The sequence below is a fragment of the Pseudophryne corroboree genome, chromosome 4 (assembly GCF_028390025.1).
Source record: "Pseudophryne corroboree isolate aPseCor3 chromosome 4, aPseCor3.hap2, whole genome shotgun sequence".
In the NCBI taxonomy this organism is placed as follows: domain Eukaryota; kingdom Metazoa; phylum Chordata; class Amphibia; order Anura; family Myobatrachidae; genus Pseudophryne; species Pseudophryne corroboree.
Window position 1 is genome coordinate 943,285,857 of NC_086447.1, and position 19,727 is coordinate 943,305,583.

General features: G+C 49.6%; 1 protein-coding gene across 1 annotated transcript in view; it reads right to left on the minus strand.

Annotated features, from left to right (window-relative positions):
- Positions 1 to 312: 312 nt before the first annotated feature.
- Positions 313 to 19,727, minus strand: part of LOC134910750 (calcium/manganese antiporter SLC30A10-like) — a 57,319-nt gene continuing 37,904 nt past the window's right edge. Inside the window, exon 4 of the mRNA XM_063919125.1 lies at positions 313 to 2,747. Within this exon, the coding sequence (XP_063775195.1) occupies positions 2,269 to 2,747 (479 nt within the window). The 3' untranslated portion in view covers positions 313 to 2,268. The remainder of the gene's footprint in view (positions 2,748 to 19,727) is intronic.

Here is a 19,727-nt window from a genome sequence, read left to right on the forward strand (position 1 = left end):
TGTAACATGTGCAGAGAGAGTTAGATTTGGGTGGGTTATTTTGTTTCTGTGCAGGGTAAATACTGGCTGCTTTATTTTTTACACTGCAATTTAGATTGCAGATTGAACACACCCCACCCAAATCTAACTCTCTCTGCACATGTTACATCTGCCTCCCCTGCAGTGCACATGGTTTTGCCCAACTGCTAACAAAGTTCCTGCTGCGATCAACTCAGAATTACCCCCATAATTGGATAGGAAGGTTTATGAAGGTGATGTGGGTGGTTCTGGGATGTGATAGGCTGCCTGAAGAGGTGAGTTTTCAGGGAACGCTTGAAGGTTTGGAGACTATTTATTTTATTTATTAACAGTTTCTTACATAGCGCAGCAAATTCCAGTGCGCTTTACAATTGGACACAATGATAAAACAAAACTGGATAACAACAAACAGTCACAGAGGTAGGAGGGCCCTGCTCACAAGCTTACACTCTATAGGGAAAGAGGCATTAATAGATAAGGATGGGTGCTATCTATTACATAGTTGTCCATCAGATTGCAGAGGTTCTAGGTGGGCTGCCTGTTATCACATCACAGCAATGATGAACCAGGGTAAGAGGAAGAAAAAGTAAAGAAAGAAGATATGTGAGGATGTGTGTGGACTGTACAGAGGGGATATAATCGGATAGGAAAACTTATGAAAGTTATGTGGCCGGTTCTGGAATGTGATAAGCTGCCTGAAGAGATGAGTTTTCAGGGAACACTTGAAGGTTTGGAGACTAGAGGAGAGTCTTATTGTGCGTGGGAGGGCATTCCACAGAGTGGGTGCAGCCTGGAGAAAGTCCTGTAATCGTGCTTGGGAGCGAGTGTGGATGAGAGACGTAGATCTTGTGCAGAGCGGAGAGGTCGGGTTGGGAGATATTATGAGATAAGTGAAGAGATGTATGTTGGTGTAGTTTGGTTAATGGCCTTGTATGTGAGTAAAAGTATTTTATATTGAATACGGTAGAATACCGGTAACCAATGGAGGGACTGACAGAGCGGATCTGCAGACGATGAACGTCTAGCGAGGAAGATTAGCCTCGCAGCTGCATTCAGAATGGATTGTAGTGGTGAGAGCCTATATTTGGGAAGACCGGTCAGGAGACTATTACAATAATCAATGCGGGAGATAATGAGAGCATGGATTAGAGCACAGGTTCTCAAGCTCGGTCCTCAGGACCCCACACAGTGCATGTTTTGCAGGTAACCCAGCAGGTGCACAGGTGAATTAATTACTCACTGACACATTTTAAAAGGTCTACAGGTGGAGCTAATCATTTCACTTGCGATTCTGTGAGGAGACCTGCAAAACATGCACTGTGTGGGGTCCTGAGGACCGAGTTTGAGAACCTGTGGATTAGAGTATTTGCTGTGTCTTGTGTAACGTTTGGTTGTATTCCGGATGTTTCTTAGATGTATGTAACATGAGACAGATTGAATGTGGAGAACAAAGGACAGAAATTAATTAGTAACAAAAACCTGAGTTCTGAAGACAAAAGACATAAAAATATATATTTACACAGAAAACCTGTAATATATAAGTAGAACAAGTGCAGTGTAAATCAGTACAGTGCACATAGGGACACATTGCTGGGATGGTCTAATTTCTAGGAAAATCCAAACTATAAAGCCGGACAACTAACGGATCAAACGAGCTGGAATTCTGAATGACGTTGCAAAAAAGAGTCCGAGGTTGCCCAGATAATAAACCGATTTGCCCAGAGATGGTCGTCATTTGAATATTTTCAGCATTAAGCGGAACCTGCACTATGTGAAATAAAGGTCCCTAACGTGACACCTGAGGAAGACACATTTCTCTCTATAACAGCAAATGTTACACAATGTAAAACAAAGGAAGTGTTAGGTGTCGCTAGACGATAACGGTTTCCGATATGTTACAGTTCCGGTGACATTGGACAAATCTAAGACCCATCCTGTAACATTAATGAGCCCCCAACAGACGTGTATACAGGTGTGAGACCAGTGCACGGCCTAGGGGGAAAATGTCCAGTCTCAGCTGTATACACTATAACACAATGCAGTGAAGTCTTTGATCATATATTTGTGCGCTGTCATTTGTTCTTCATATGTGCATTTATCATGTTGTATTATCTATACATCCATCGTGTCGGCTTTGCCAGTTACTGTCTTACATAGGACAAGTGTGTCACAAGCACGAGGAGACAGCTTGCACTGCGTAAGGCATTCGGTCCTCGTGTAAATGGCCGGTCACAGCCTCATGTCAGCAGGTTACAACCGAGTGGATCTGGAACTTAGTGCCTCCATTTCTGAAATTAAACCATTTGCAACTTCCTTTCCTTCAGGAGGTCCTGCGTCCCGGGAGCCAATAGTAATCTGGACCCCAGTGTCCAGCTCATTACTTCTGTACCATACCTGGGAGGATTTGCCCTTCTTCAGGGCGTGACCGTTGGATTCAGTGAACGGGATCAGCTCCTGGCTGCAGCAGAGGTTTGGGTCGCACTTCTTGGAGATGCAGGGTGCGTCGCACGCTAAGGACACGTCCTTCTCATCTGTAAACTCGGCCTGAAGAGTCACCGCGTGAACTCCCTCCGCATGGAAGATGTTACGGATGTCGCGATTGGCTGCCATGTAGTCTGACAGGAAATGGAACTTAACATGAAGAGTTGCAATGTTCTTTCCACTGGCGAGCTCCCAGATATGGATCTCATGTATACTTCTCACTCCCGGCACCTGCGCGACTTTCTGACCTAGAGAAAAGAAAAAAAAATTACCTAGATTTAATGTCCTCTATCCACAACAAACCGCAGTGATGCCCTGTCTGAGGCTGCAGCTGCCGGGTATAACAGTCAGTGCCAGGTATAATAGCCAGTGCCAGGTATAATAGCCAGTGCTACAGCCAGTGCCGGGTACAACAGCCAGTGCCGGGTATAACAGCCAGTGCTACAGTCGAATAAGTATAAAGGCCAGTGCTACAGCCAGTGCCGGGTATAACAGCCAGTGCCAGGTATAACAGCCAGTGCTACGGCCAGTGCCGGGTATAACAGCCAGTGCTACAGCCAGTGCCGAGTATAACAGCCAGTGCCGGGTATAACAGCCAGTGCTACAGCCAGTGCCGAGTATAATAGCCAGTGCTACAGCCAGTGCCGGGTATAACAGTTAGTGCAACAGCCAGTGCCGGGTATAACAGCCAGTGCTACAGCCGAATAAGTATAAAGGTCAGTGCTACAGCCAGTGCCGGGTATAACAGCCAGTGCCAGGTATAAAAGCCAGTGCTACAGCCAGTGCCGGGTATAACAGTTAGTGCAACAGCCAGTGCCGGGTATAACAGCCAGTGCTACAGCCGAATAAGTATAAAGGCCAGTGCTACAGCCAGTGCCGGGTATAACAGACAGTGCCAGGTATAAAAGCCAGTGCTACAGCCAGTGCCGGTACAACAGCCAGTGCTACAGCCAGTGCCAAGTATAACAGTTAGTGCAACAGCCAGTGCCAGGTATAACAGCCAGTGGTACAGCCAGTGCCGGGTATAACAGTTAGTGCAACAGCCAGTGCCAGGTATAACAGTTAGTGCAACAGCCAGTGCCAGGTATAACAGCCAGTGGTACAGCCAGTGCCGGGTATAACAGCCAGTGCTACAGCCAGTGCCGGGTATAACAGCCAGTGCTACATCCAGTGCCGGGTATAACAGCCAGTGCTACAGCCAGTGCCGGGTATAACAGCCAATGTCGGATATAACAGCCAGTGCTACAGTCAGTGCCGGGTATAACAGCCAATGCCGGGTACAACAGCCGGTGCTACAGCCAGTACAGGAAATAACAGCCAGTGCTACAGCCAGTGCCGGGTATAACAGTCAGTGCAACAGCCAGTGCCGGGTATACCAGCCAGTGCTACAGCCAGTGCCGGGTATAACAGCCAGGGCTGTAGGAGAACAGTGTAAATCTCAGAACAGCCAATCAGCTCCTTCTCGTGCGACCTGGGTCTAGGCTGCATGTACCGGGCAGTGGCAAACGCAGGATTTCTAGAGAGGGGTTTCCAAATGCAATCCACTGTCTCCCACTCTGCGGAACATGGAATACACTTCATATTTAACACTATAGATGGTCTATAGTATAGGCTGTATCAAACATATTTAATATAAATAATATAAGCAAGTGGTCAGGAAAAGGTTAAACATGCCACAATAAATAAATACACAAACATAATACAACCAGTACTGCACTTTCTAAGCACACATTCTCCCACCTCATGGTAAGGCTCCTGTCTCTTCTTCCTGCTAGCTACTCTCTGGTCCATTGCACTGATTGAGGCCTCAGAAGCAGAAGAAGCTTCTACCCAGGACATGTGCCCCCCCTGCGTTTGCCTATGCCGGGAATAACCGTGGTTGATTGCAGGGTGTGATCCCTTCAGACATAAGCAGAAACCTGGTGATGAAACTCCCGGGTGTTTGCCAATGTCTGAAGGGTATACTATTCCTCCAGCATGGCAGAATCTGTCTGACTTTGTTTCATTTAATATGTTTTTTAATTGATTTGACAATCATACATGGCTAGTTCCAGTGTCCCCGGTTATCAGTCCCGGATACGCATCTTGCTGATGCTCCGCCCACATTTTCCACTTTTTGTGTCATTTACTGTCTTCTTGGAGAAAACTGTAATTATTTGATTATTTAATTAAATGTTGGTGAGATTTATGAAAGCTTGGAGAGAGATAAAGTACCAACCAATCAGCTCCTAACTGCCATGTTACAGGCTGATTGGTTGGTACTTTATCTCTCTCAAATTTTATCTCTCTCCAAGCCTTGATACATCTCCCGCTGTCTTAAAAAACGAATAATAATTATGCCTAGCACAGACATGCGCAGCATCACAGACACCCCCATCTGATCCACCCTCCCGGAACGGACGTGCCACTGAATAACCAGGGAATAACCTGCTAGCAGGTTTGTGGCTGCGATCAACTCTGAATCAGACCCTATATCGTTTGTTTGGGAATTAAAGGGAAATAGTTGACGACATTGCATTGTTTGCTGGTCTGCTAATGTGTACCTAGCTTAACGCCAGGTGGCAAAAGTCCAAAAAGTGCCCATTCAGGGAAAGGGGAATGTAGGTAACGAAGTGGGTACAGGAAAATCTCCAGACTGACAGTCAAAAATGTCTAGATAAGGGACAGGCTCATAAACAGTGGTATAGGTCAGCAGAAAGATGGCGATGCTTGGGGCAACTAGCGCTATCCAATAAGTCCGCAGTCGTCTGGGATGGGTTTCAGATCCATTGTGATTTCAAAACAGTCCATACATTAACTTACAGACATGTAGGAATAAAAAGAGGCGCACCAAGGTCGCTGTGTGACTAAGCTGAGCGACACAAGTGGCCGACACAAACACCTGGCCCATCTAGGAGTGGCACTGCAGTGTCAGACAGGATGGCACTTCAAAAAAATAGTCCCCAAACAGCACATGATGCAAAGAAAAAAAGAGGCGCACCAAGGTCGCTGTGTGACTAAGCTAAGCGACACAAGTGGCCGACACAAACACCTGGCCCATCTAGGAGTGGCACTGCAGTGTCAGGCAGGATGGCACTTCAAAAAAATAGTCCCCAAACAGCACATGATGCAAAGAAAAAAAGAGGCGCACCAAGGTCGCTGAGTGACTAAGCTAAGCGACACACCTGGCCCATCTAGGAGTGGCACTGCAGTTTTCTAGCGAGAGGATGAGTGCTTCCATCCTCATGTGAAGCTGAACCACTATCCATGAACATAGGCCAGGGCCTCAGCCGTTCCTTGCCACTCCGTGTCATAAATGGCATATTGGCAAGTTTACGCTTCTCCTCAGACGCTTTTAATTTTGATTTTTGGGTCATTTTACTGAACTTTTGTTTTTTGGATTTTACATGCTCTCTACTATGACATTGGGCATCGGCCTTGGCAGACGACGTTGATGGCATTTCATCGTCTCGGCCATGACTAGTGGCAGCAGCTTCAGCACGAGGTGGAAGTGGATCTTGATCTTTCCCTATTTTACCCTCCGCATTTTTGTTCTCCATTTTTTAATGTGTGGAATTATATGCCAGTATCAATAGCAATGGTCTACTACTATATATACTGCGCATAACTGAAATGCACCACAGGTATGGATGGATAGTATACTTGACGACACAGAGGTAGGTAGAGCAGTGGCCTTCCGTACCGTACTGCTATATATACTGGTGGTCACTGTCAGCAAACTGCAAAACTAAAATGCACCACAGGTATAGAATCTAGATGGATAGTATACTTGACGACACAGAGGTAGGTAGAGCAGTGGCCTTCCGTACCGTACTGCTATATATACTGGTGGTCACTGGTCAGCAAAACTCTGCACTGTACTCCTCCTATATAATACAGCTGCTCCCCAGTCCCCTCTATTAAGCAATAAGCACAAATATTTTTGCATCAAGAATTCAAGATTAATAAACGGAGAGGACGCCAGCCACGTCCTCTCCCTAACATTTCCAATGCACGAGTGAAAATGGCGGCGACGCGCGGCTGCTTATATAGAATCCGAATCTCGCGAGAATCCGACAGCGGGATGATGACGTTCGGGCGCGCTCGGATTAACCGAGCCATACGGGAGAATCCGAGTATGCCTCGGACCCGTGTAAAATGGGTGAAGTTCGGTGGGTTCGGTTTCCGAGGAACCGAACCAGCTCATCACTAGTTGACCACCCTGTTTACTTCTGTTTGCCGGCGGCCGGGCTCCCGACGACCAGCATACCGGCGCCGGAATCCCGACCGCCGACATACCGACATCTTTTCTCCCTCTTGGGGGTTCACGACCACCGTGCCCGCAGCGCGGCGAGCGCAGAGAACCCGCAAGGGGCTCATTTGCGCTCGCCCAGCTGTCGGTATCCCGGTGGTCGGGATTCCGGCGCCGGTATGCTGGTCGCCGGAAGCCCGGCCACCGGCATACCCTAATACACCCTTGTAAACACTGCAAGCCATCCCATATAGGGGGAAATGGTATTAGAAAAGGATTTGGGGTGTCACTGATACAGGTTGAGTATCCCTTATCCAAAATGCTTGGGACCAGAGGAATTTTGGATATGGGATTTTTCCGTATTTTGGAATAATTGCATACCATAATGATATTATGGTGATGGGACCTAAATATAAGCACAGAATGCATTTATATTTCATATACACCTTATACAAACAGCCTGAAGGTAATTTAATACAATATTTTTAATAACTTTGAGTATTAAACAAAGTTTGTGTACATTGAGCCATCAAAAAACAAAGGTTTCACTATCTCTGTCTCACTCAAACAAGTCCGTATTTCGGAATATTTGGATATGGGATACTCAACCTGTACTAGATTCTGCAGCATTACAGAAAGTGCAGCAACAAAGGCAAATAAGGTGTTAGCATGGGTGGTCTTCAGTATGCTGACTGACGGGATCCCGGCGCCGGAATCCCGACAGCTGGCATACCGACACTTATTCTCCCTCGCGAGGGTCCACGACCCCCCTGGAGGGAGAATAAAATAGCGTGGCGCGCTTAGCGCGCCGCCGTGCCCGCAGCATGGCGAGCGCAGCGAGCCCGCAAGGAGCTCATTTGCGCTCGCCACACTGACGGTAAGCCGGCGGTCGGGCTCCCGGCGCCGGTATGCTGGTCGCCGGGAGCCCGACCGCCGGCATACCATATTGAACCCGTTAGCATGCATTAAAAGGGGAATTGAGACAAGGGACGAGAGTGTAATCCTGCCCCCGTACAAATCATTGGTGTGACCGCATCTTGAGTATTGTGTACAGTTCTGGGCACCACACTATAAAAGAGACTGGTTCGAACTTGAAAAGGTCCAGAGGCGAGCTACCAAATTGATTAAGGGGTTGGGGACACTGGACTATGCGGAAAGGCTTACTAGGTTAGAAATGAGACGACTAAGAGGAGATATGATTAATATCTACAAATATATAAAGGGGCAATGGCCCTCATTCCGAGTTGTTCTCTCGCTAGCAGATTTTAGCAGTATTGCACACGCTAGGCCGCCGCCCTCTGGGAGTGTATCTTAGCTTAGCAGAATTGCGAATAGAAAATTCTTAGCAGTTTCTGAGTAGCTCGAGACTTACTCCTACACTGCGATCAGCTCAGCCCGTTTCGTTCCTGGTTTGACGTCACAAACACGCCCTGCGTTCGGCCAGCCACTCCCCCGTTTCTCCAGACACTCCCGCGTTTTATCCTGGTACGCCTGCATTTTTCCGCACACTCCCAGAAAACGGTCAGTTTCCGCCCAGAAACACCCACTTCCCGTCAATCACACTCCGATCACTTCCAACGATGAAAATTCTTTGTTCGGACGTGAGTAAATCTACTAAGTTTTGTGCTAAAATACTTAGCCCATGCGCATGCGCATTTTTGCCTTAATCGCTCCGTTGCGAAAATCGGCAACGAGCGAACAACTCGGAATGACCCCCAATATGCAGAGCTATCAGGTCATTTGTTTATTACGAGACCTCTACACAAAACGCGCGGACACCCACTAAGGCTTGAGGAGAGGAAATGTCATACTCCGTGCAGGAAGGGATTCTTCACTGTAAAGGCAATATGAATATGGAATACAATGCTAGAGAAGGTTGTAATGGCGGACTCAGTCAATTCGTTTAAAAATCGGTGTGATACAGAGCAGTGTGTGTGATCTGTCTCTGAGGAGAGGGGTGGAGTGATACAGAGCAGTGTGTGCGATCTGTCTCAGAGGAGAGGGGCGGAGTGATACAGAGCAGTGTGTGTGATCTGACTCTGAGGAGAGGGGTGGAGTGATACAAAGCAGTGTGTGCGATCTGTCTCAGAGGAGAGGGGCGGAGTGATACAGAGCAGTGTGTGTGATCTGACTCTGAGGAGAGGGGTGGAGTGATACAGAGCAGTGTGTGTGATCTGTCTCTGAGGAGAGGGGCGGAGTGATATAGAGCAGTGTGTGTGATCTGTCTCTGAGGAGAGGGGTGGAGTGATACAGAGCAGTGTGTGTGTGATCTGTCTCTGAGGAGAGGGGAGGAGTGATACAGAGCAATGTGTGTGATCTGACTCTGAGGAGAGGGGTGGAGTGATACAGAGCAGTGTGTGCGATCTGTCTCAGAGGAGAGGGGCGGAGTGACACAGAGCAGTGTGTGTGATCTGTCTCTGAGGAGAGGGGTGGAGTGATACAGAGCAGTGTGTGTGATCTGTCTCTGAGGAGAGGGGAGGAGTGATACATAGCAGTGTGTGTGATCTGTCTCTGAGGAGAGGGGAAGAGTGATACAGAGCAGTGTGTGTGATCTGTCTCTGAGGAGAGGGGAAGAGTGATACAGAGCAGTGTGTGTGATCTGTCTCTGAGGAGAGAGGTGGAGTGATACAGAGCAGCGTGTGTGATCTGTCTCTGAGGAGATGGGTGGAGTGATACAGAGCAATGTGTGTGATCTATCTCTGAGGAGAGGGGTGGAGTGATACAGAGCAGTGTGTGTGATCTGTCTCTGAGGAGAGGGGAAGAGTGATACAGAGCAGTGTGTGTGTGATCTGTCTCTGAGGAGAGGGGAGGAGTGATACAGAGCAGTGTGTGTAATCTGTCTCTGAGGAGAGGGGTGGAGTGATACAGAGCAGTGTGTGTAATCTGTCTCTGAGGAGAGGGGTGGAGTGATACAGAGCAGTGTGTGTAATCTGTCTCTGAGGAGAGGGGTGGAGTGATACAGAGCAGTGTGTGTGATCTGTCTCTGAGGAGAGGAACGGAGTGATACAGAGCAGTGTGTGTGATCTGTCTCTGAGGAGAGGGGTGGAGTGATACAGAGCAGTGTGTGTGATCTGTCTCTGAGGAGAGGGGCGGAGTGATATAGAGCAGTGTGTGTGATCTGTCTCTGAGGAGAGGGGCGGAGTGATACAGAGCAGTGTGTGTGTGATGTGTCTCTGAGGAGAGGGGAGGAGGGATACAGAGCAGTGTGTGTGATCTGTCTCTGAGGAGAGGGGTGGGGGGATACAGAGCAGTGTGTGTGTGATCCGTCTCTGAGGAGAGGGGAGGAGTGATACAGAGCAGTGTGTGTGTGATCTGTCTCTGAGGAGAGGGGTGGAGTGATACAGAGCAGTGTGTGTGATCTGTCTCTGAGGAGAGGGGAGGAGTGATACAGAGCAGTGTGTGTGTGATCTGTCTCTGAGGAGAGGGGAAGAGTGATACAGAGCAGTGTGTGTGTGATCTGTCTCTGAGGAGAGGGGTGGAGTGATACAGAGCAGTGTGTGTGATCTGTCTCTTAGGAGAGGGAGGAATGATACAGAGCAGTGTGTGTGTGATCTGTCTCTGAGGAGAGGGGAAGAGTGATACAGAGCAGTGTGTGTGTGATCTGTCTCTGAGGAGAGGGGAGGAGTGATACAGAGCAGTGTGTGTGATCTGTCTCTGAGGAGAGGGGAAGAGTGATACAGAGCAGTGTGTGTGTGATCTGTCTCTGAGGAGAGGGGTGGAGTGATACAGAGCAGTGTGTGTGATCTGTCTCTGAGGAGATGGGTGGAGTGATACAGAGCAATGTGTGTGATCTATCTCTGAGGAGAGGGGTGGAGTGATACAGAGCAGTGTGTGTGATCTGTCTCTGAGGAGAGGGGAAGAGTGATACAGAGCAGTGTGTGTGATCTGTCTCTGAGGAGAGGGGTGGAGTGATACAGAGCAATGTGTGTGATCCGTCTCTGAGGAGAGGGGCGGAGGGATACAGAGCAGTGTGTGTGAAGTGTCTCTGAGGAGAGGGGCGGAGTGATACAGAGCAGTGTGTGTGATCTGTCTCTGAGGAGAGGGGCGGAGTGATACAGAGAGGTGTGTGTGATCTATCTCTGAGGAGAGGGGCGGAGTGATACAGAGCAGTGTGTGTGATCTGTCTCTTAGGAGAGGGAGGAATGATACAGAGCAGTGTGTGTGATCTGTCTCTGAGGAGAGGGGTGGAGTGATACAGAGCAGTGTGTGTGATCTGTCTCTGAGGAGAGGGGAGGAGTGATACAGAGCAGTGTGTGTGTGATCTGTCTCTGAGGAGAGGGGAGGAGTGATACAGAGCAGTGTGTGTGTGATCTGTCTCTGAGGAGAGGGGAAGAGTGATACAGAGCAGTGTATGTGTGATCTGTCTATGAGGAGAGGGGAGGAGTGATACAGAGCAGTGTGTGTGATCCGTCTCTGAGGAGAGGGGCGGAGGGATACAGAGAAGTGTGTGTGATCTGTCTCTGAGGAGAGGGGCGGAGGGATACAGAGAAGTGTGTGTGATCTGTCTCTGAGGAGAGGGGTGGAGTGATATAGAGCAGTGTGTGTAATCTGTCTCTGAGGAGAGGGGTGGAGTGATACAGAGCAGTGTGTGTGATCGGTCTCTGAGGAGAGGGGTGGGGGGATACAGAGCAGTGTGTGTGATCTGTCTCTGAGGAGAGGGGCAGAGTGATACAGAGCAATGTGTGTGATCTGTCTCTTAGGAGAGGGAGGAATGATACAGAGCAGTGTGTATGATCTGTCTCTGAGGAGAGGGGTGGAGTAATACAGAGCAGTGTGTGTGATCTGTCTCTGAGGAGAGGGGCGGAGTGATACAGAGCAGTGTGTGTGATCTGTCTCTGAGGAGATGGGTGGAGTGATACAGAGCAATGTGTGTGATCTATCTCTGAGGAGAGGGGTGGAGTAATACAGAGCAGTGTGTGTGATCTGTCTCTGAGGAGAGGGGCGGAGTGATACAGGGCAGTGTGTGTGATCTGTCTCTGAGGAGAGGGGTGGAGGGATACAGAGCAGTGTGTGTGATCTGTCTTGAGGAGAGGGGTGGAGTGATACAGAGCAGTGTGTGTGATCTATCTCTGAGGAGAGGGGCGGAGTGATACAGGGCAGTGTGTGTGATCTGTCTCTGAGGAGAGGGGAGGAGTGATACAGAGCAGTGTGTGTGATCTGTATCTGAGGAGAGGGGAGGAGTGATACAGAGCAGTGTGTGTGATCTGTCTCTGAGGAGAAGGAGGAGAGATACAGAGCATTGTGTGTGATCTATCTCTGAGGAGATGGGTGGAGTGATACAGAGCAGTGTGTGTGATCTGTCTCTGAGGAGAGGGGAGGAGTGATACAGAGCAGTGTGTGTGATCTGTCTCTGAGGAGAACGAGGAGAGATACAGAGCATTGTGTGTGATCTGTCTCTGAGGAGAGGGGCGGAGGGATACAGAGCAGTGTATGTGATCTGTCTCTGAGGAGAGGGGCGGAGGGATACAGAGCAGTGTGTGTAATCTGTCTCTGAGGAGAGGGACGGAGTGATACAGAGCAGTGTGTGCGATCTGTCTCAGAGGAGATGGGTGGAGTGATACAGAGCAGTGTGTCCGATCTGTCTCAGAGGAGAGGGGCGGAGGGATACAGAGCAGTGTGTGTGATGGGTCTCTGAGGAGAGAGGTGGAGTGATACAGAGCAGCGTGTGTGATCTGTCTCTGAGGAGATGGGTGGAGTGATACAGAGCAATGTGTGTGATCTATCTCTGAGGAGAGGGGTGGAGTGATACAGAGCAGTGTGTGTGATCTGTCTCTGAGGAGAGGGGAAGAGTTATACAGAGCAGTGTGTGTGTGATCTGTCTCTGAGGAGAGGGGAGGAGTGATACAGAGCAGTGTGTGTAATCTGTCTCTGAGGAGAGGGGTGGAGTGATACAGAGCAGTGTGTGTAATCTGTCTCTGAGGAGAGGGGTGGAGTGATACAGAGCAGTGTGTGTAATCTGTCTCTGAGGAGAGGGGTGGAGTGATACAGAGCAGTGTGTGTGATCTGTCTCTGAGGAGAGGAACGGAGTGATACAGAGCAGTGTGTGTGATCTGTCTCTGAGGAGAGGGGTGGAGTGATACAGAGCAGTGTGTGTGATCTGTCTCTGAGGAGAGGGGCGGAGTGATATAGAGCAGTGTGTGTGATCTGTCTCTGAGGAGAGGGGCGGAGTGATACAGAGCAGTGTGTGTGTGATGTGTCTCTGAGGAGAGGGGAGGAGGGATACAGAGCAGTGTGTGTGATCTGTCTCTGAGGAGAGGGGTGGGGGGATACAGAGCAGTGTGTGTGTGATCCGTCTCTGAGGAGAGGGGAGGAGTGATACAGAGCAGTGTGTGTGTGATCTGTCTCTGAGGAGAGGGGTGGAGTGATACAGAGCAGTGTGTGTGATCTGTCTCTGAGGAGAGGGGAGGAGTGATACAGAGCAGTGTGTGTGTGATCTGTCTCTGAGGAGAGGGGAAGAGTGATACAGAGCAGTGTGTGTGTGATCTGTCTCTGAGGAGAGGGGTGGAGTGATACAGAGCAGTGTGTGTGATCTGTCTCTTAGGAGAGGGAGGAATGATACAGAGCAGTGTGTGTGTGATCTGTCTCTGAGGAGAGGGGAAGAGTGATACAGAGCAGTGTGTGTGTGATCTGTCTCTGAGGAGAGGGGAGGAGTGATACAGAGCAGTGTGTGTGATCTGTCTCTGAGGAGAGGGGAAGAGTGATACAGAGCAGTGTGTGTGTGATCTGTCTCTGAGGAGAGGGGTGGAGTGATACAGAGCAGTGTGTGTGATCTGTCTCTGAGGAGATGGGTGGAGTGATACAGAGCAATGTGTGTGATCTATCTCTGAGGAGAGGGGTGGAGTGATACAGAGCAGTGTGTGTGATCTGTCTCTGAGGAGAGGGGAAGAGTGATACAGAGCAGTGTGTGTGATCTGTCTCTGAGGAGAGGGGTGGAGTGATACAGAGCAATGTGTGTGATCCGTCTCTGAGGAGAGGGGCGGAGGGATACAGAGCAGTGTGTGTGATGTGTCTCTGAGGAGAGGGGCGGAGTGATACAGAGCAGTGTGTGTGATCTGTCTCTGAGGAGAGGGGCGGAGTGATACAGAGAAGTGTGTGTGATCTATCTCTGAGGAGAGGGGCGGAGTGATACAGAGCAGTGTGTGTGATCTGTCTCTTAGGAGAGGGAGGAATGATACAGAGCAGTGTGTGTGATCTGTCTCTGAGGAGAGGGGTGGAGTGATACAGAGCAGTGTGTGTGATCTGTCTCTGAGGAGAGGGGAGGAGTGATACAGAGCAGTGTGTGTGTGATCTGTCTCTGAGGAGAGGGGAGGAGTGATACAGAGCAGTGTGTGTGTGATCTGTCTCTGAGGAGAGGGGAAGAGTGATACAGAGCAGTGTATGTGTGATCTGTCTATGAGGAGAGGGGAGGAGTGATACAGAGCAGTGTGTGTGATCCGTCTCTGAGGAGAGGGGCGGAGGGATACAGAGAAGTGTGTGTGATCTGTCTCTGAGGAGAGGGGCGGAGGGATACAGAGAAGTGTGTGTGATCTGTCTCTGAGGAGAGGGGTGGAGTGATATAGAGCAGTGTGTGTAATCTGTCTCTGAGGAGAGGGGTGGAGTGATACAGAGCAGTGTGTGTGATCGGTCTCTGAGGAGAGGGGTGGGGGGATACAGAGCAGTGTGTGTGATCTGTCTCTGAGGAGAGGGGCAGAGTGATACAGAGCAATGTGTGTGATCTGTCTCTTAGGAGAGGGAGGAATGATACAGAGCAGTGTGTATGATCTGTCTCTGAGGAGAGGGGTGGAGTAATACAGAGCAGTGTGTGTGATCTGTCTCTGAGGAGAGGGGCGGAGTGATACAGAGCAGTGTGTGTGATCTGTCTCTGAGGAGATGGGTGGAGTGATACAGAGCAATGTGTGTGATCTATCTCTGAGGAGAGGGGTGGAGTAATACAGAGCAGTGTGTGTGATCTGTCTCTGAGGAGAGGGGCGGAGTGATACAGGGCAGTGTGTGTGATCTGTCTCTGAGGAGAGGGGTGGAGGGATACAGAGCAGTGTGTGTGATCTGTCTTGAGGAGAGGGGTGGAGTGATACAGAGCAGTGTGTGTGATCTATCTCTGAGGAGAGGGGCGGAGTGATACAGGGCAGTGTGTGTGATCTGTCTCTGAGGAGAGGGGAGGAGTGATACAGAGCAGTGTGTGTGATCTGTATCTGAGGAGAGGGGAGGAGTGATACAGAGCAGTGTGTGTGATCTGTCTCTGAGGAGAAGGAGGAGAGATACAGAGCATTGTGTGTGATCTATCTCTGAGGAGATGGGTGGAGTGATACAGAGCAGTGTGTGTGATCTGTCTCTGAGGAGAGGGGAGGAGTGATACAGAGCAGTGTGTGTGATCTGTCTCTGAGGAGAACGAGGAGAGATACAGAGCATTGTGTGTGATCTGTCTCTGAGGAGAGGGGCGGAGGGATACAGAGCAGTGTATGTGATCTGTCTCTGAGGAGAGGGGCGGAGGGATACAGAGCAGTGTGTGTAATCTGTCTCTGAGGAGAGGGACGGAGTGATACAGAGCAGTGTGTGCGATCTGTCTCAGAGGAGATGGGTGGAGTGATACAGAGCAGTGTGTCCGATCTGTCTCAGAGGAGAGGGGCGGAGGGATACAGAGCAGTGTGTGTGATGGGTCTCTGAGGAGAGGGGCGGAGTGATACAGAGCAGTGTGTGTGATCTGTCTCTGAGGAGAGGGGCGGAGTGATACAGAGAAGTGTGTGTGATCTATCTCTGAGGAGAGGGGCGGAGTGATACAGAGCAGTGTGTGTGATCTGTCTCTTAGGAGAGGGAGGAATGATACAGAGCAGTGTGTGTGATCTGTCTCTGAGGAGAGGGGCGGAGTGATACAGAGCAGTGTGTGTGATCTGTCTCTGAGGAGAGGGGTGGAGTGATACAGAGCAGTGTGTGTGTGATCTGTCTCTGAGGAGAGGGGCGGAGTGATACAGACACTATGTGTGTGATCTGTCTCTGAGGAGAGGGGCGGAGTGATACAGAGCAATGTGTGTGATCTGTCTCTGAGGAGAGGGGCGGAGTGATACAGAGCAGTGTGTGTGATCTGTCTCTGAGGAGATGGGTGGAGTGATACAGAGCAATGTGTGTGATCTATCTCTGAGGAGAGGGGCGGAGTGATACAGAGCAATGTGTGTGATCTGTCTCTGAGGAGATGGGTGGAGTGATACAGAGCAATGTGTGTGATCTATCTCTGAGGAGAGGGGCGGGGTGATACAGAGCAATGTGTGTGATCTGTGTCTGAGGAGAGGGGAGGAGTGATACAGAGCAGTGTGTGTGATCTGTATCTGAGGAGAGGGGTGGAGTGATACAGAGCAGTGTGTGTGATCTGTCTCTGAGGAGAGGGGAGGAGTGATACAGAGCAGTGTGTGTGATCTGTCTCTGAGGAGAAGGAGGAGAGATACAGAGCAGTGTGTGTGATCTGTCTCTGAGGAGAGGGGCGGAGGGATACAGAGCAGTGTGTGTAATCTGTCTGAGGAGAGGGACGGAGTGATACAGAGCAGTGTGTGCGATCTGTCTCAGAGGAGATGGGTGGAGTGATACAGAGCAGTGTGTGTGATCTATCTCTGAGGAGAGGGGCGGAGTGATACAGAGCAGTGTGTGTGATCTGTCTCTTAGGAGAGGGAGGAATGATACAGAGCAGTGTGTGTGATCTGTCTCTGAGGAGAGGGGCGGAGTGATACAGAGCAGTGTGTGTGATCTGTCTCTGAGGAGAGGGGTGGAGTGATACAGAGCAGTGTGTGTGTGATCTGTCTCTGAGGAGAGGGGCGGAGTGATACAGACACTATGTGTGTGATCTGTCTCTGAGGAGAGGGGCGGAGTGATACAGAGCAATGTGTGTGATCTGTCTCTGAGGAGAGGGGCGGAGTGATACAGAGCAGTGTGTGTGATCTGTCTCTGAGGAGATGGGTGGAGTGATACAGAGCAATGTGTGTGATCTATCTCTGAGGAGAGGGGCGGAGTGATACAGAGCAATGTGTGTGATCTGTCTCTGAGGAGATGGGTGGAGTGATACAGAGCAGTGTGTGTGTGATCTATCTCTGAGGAGAGGGGCGGAGGGATACAGAGCAGTGTGTGTGTGATCTGTCTCTGAGGAGAGGGGCGGAGTGATACAGAGAAGTGTGTGTGATCTGTCTCTGAGGAGAGGGGCGGAGTGATACAGAGCAGTGTGTGTGATCTGTCTCTGAGGAGAAGGAGGAGTGATACAGAGCAGTGTGTGTGATCTGTCTCTGAGGAGAGGGGCGGAGTGATACAGAGCAGTGTGTGTGATCTGTCTCTGAGGAGAAGGGTGGAGTGATTTAGCCTGAGGGTGAGTAGTTGTGCACCTGTGTATAATGCCCACATGTATATATTGCTGCACCTGTGTATAATGCCCACATGTATATACTGCTGCACCTGTGTATAATGCTCACATGTATATACTGCTGCACCTGTGTATAATGCCCACATGTATATACTGCTGTACCTGTGTATAATGCCCACATGTCCAGATGGGTCCATGTTTATCTTGACCAATAGATGAAGGGTTTATGTTAATAAACCATGTTGTGCCTAGGCGCAGCAAACTAGCCAAGATAACCGTGGACCCATCTGTATATACTGCTGCACCTGTGTATAATGCCCACATGTATATATTGCTGCACCTGTGTATAATACCCACACGTATATACCGCTGCTCCTGTGTATAATACCCACATGTATATACAGCTGCTCCTGTGTATAATACCCACATGTATATACCACTGCTCCTGTGTAGAATACCCACATGTATATACCGCTGCTCCTGTGTATAATACTCACATGTGTATATACCGCTGCTCCTGTGTATAATACCCACATGTATATACCCCTGCTCCTGTGTATAATACCCACATGTATATACCGCTGCTCCTGTGTATAATACCCACATGTATATACCGCTGCTCCTGTGTATAATACCCACATGTATATACCGCTGCTCCTGTGTATAATGCCCACATGTATATACCGCTGCTCCTGTGTATAATGCCCACATGTATATACCGCCGCACCTGTGTATAATGCCCACATGTATATACCGCCGCACCTGTGTATAATGCCCACATGTATATACTGCAGCACCTGTGTATAATGCCCACATGTATATACTGCCGCACCTGTGTATAATGCCCTCATGCATATACCGCTGCACCTGTGTATAATGCCCTCATGCATATACCGCTGCACCTGTGTATAATACCACCCTTTGGCTCATAAAATAAGATTTATGGTAAGAACTTACAGTTGTTAAATCTCTTTCTGCGAGGTACACTGGGCTCCACAAGGAATTACATCGGGGTGTAGAGTAGGATCTTGATCCGAGACACCAACAGGCTCAAAGCTTTTGACTGTTCCCAAGATGCACAGCGCCGCCTCCTCTATAACCCCGCCTCCATGCCAGTGAGCTCAGTTTCATTAACCAGCCCAATGCAGTAGCAGGTACCAGAGACGACAACCGATCGTAGCCAATTACACCACACACTCACCGCAGGAGAGGGTGTCAGCGGCTATGCCAATACCAACCTAAAAAAGCTAAGTACGTCAGGGTGGGCGCCTTGTGGAGCCCAGTGTACCTCGCAGAAAGAGATTTAACAACGGTAAGTTCTTACCATAAATCTCGTTTTCTACTGCGGGGTACACTGGGCTCCACAAGGAATTACATCGGGGATGTCCTAAAGCAGTTCCTCATGGGAGGGGACGCACTGTAGCGGGCACAAGAACCCGACGTCCAAAGGAAGCATCCTGGGAAGTGGCGGTATCGAAGGCATAGAACCTTATAAACGTGTTCCCTGAGGACCACGTAGCCGCCTTGCACAATTGTTCAAGGGTCGCACCACGGTGGGCCGCCCAAGAAGGTCCAACCGACCGAGTAGAATGGGCTTTGACGGTAGCAGGAACCGGACGACCAGCCTGTACATAAGCATGTGCAATCACCATTCTAATCCATCTGGCCAGAGTCTGCTTGAAAGCAGGCCAGCCACATTTGTGAAAACCAAACACAAAAAGAGAATCGAATTTCCTAATGGAGGAAGTTCTCTTCACATAGATACGGAGAGCCCGTACCACATCCAAAGATCGCTCTTTGGAAGACAACTCAGGAGAATTAAAGGCCGGAACCACAATCTCCTGGTTAAGGTGGAAGGAAGACACTACCTTGGGTAAATAACCGGGCCATGTTTGAAGCACCGCCCGGTCACGGTGAAAAATCAAATAGGGAGACTTATAAGACAAGGCACCCAAGTCCGAGACCCTTCTAGCTGAAGCAATAGCCAGCAAAAACAACACCTTAAGGGAAAGCCACTTAAGGTCAGCAGAGGTAAGAGGCTCAAACGGAAACTCTTTCAAGGCCTCCAAGACCAACCGACAAATCCCAAGGGGCCACATGTGGCACATAAGGAGGCTAAATCCTCAACACACCCTGAGTGAATGAATGGACATCAGGTAGGGTAGCGATCTTTCTCTGAAACCAAACCGACAAGGCAGAGATATGCACCTTGAGAGAGGCCAGACGGAGGCCCAAATCCAGGCCTTGTTGTAGAAAGGCCAATTTTGGCGTACTAAACTGGAAAACGTCATGATTGTGAGACGCACACCAAGTAAAGTAAGCATTCCAGACCCTATTGTATATCCGAGCAGAAGCCGGCTTATGGGCCTTCAACATAGTTTGAACGACCACCTCAGAAAAACCCTTGGCCTTTAGGACGGAAGCTTTAAGAGCCATGCCATCAACTTCTGTAGAGGGCGAGAATGGAATTGAGCATACTCCACCATGTCGAAAGCCGACACCATGAGACCTAACACTTGCGGACAGGATAGGAAGCATCGGATCTTGCCCTGAAGTTTCAGGACTTTCTCCTGAGACAAGAACAATTGCTGGTTGTGAGTGTCCAACAACGCTCCCAGGTGTACTATGCTCCGAGCTGAAACCAGGGAGGATTTCTTCCAGTTG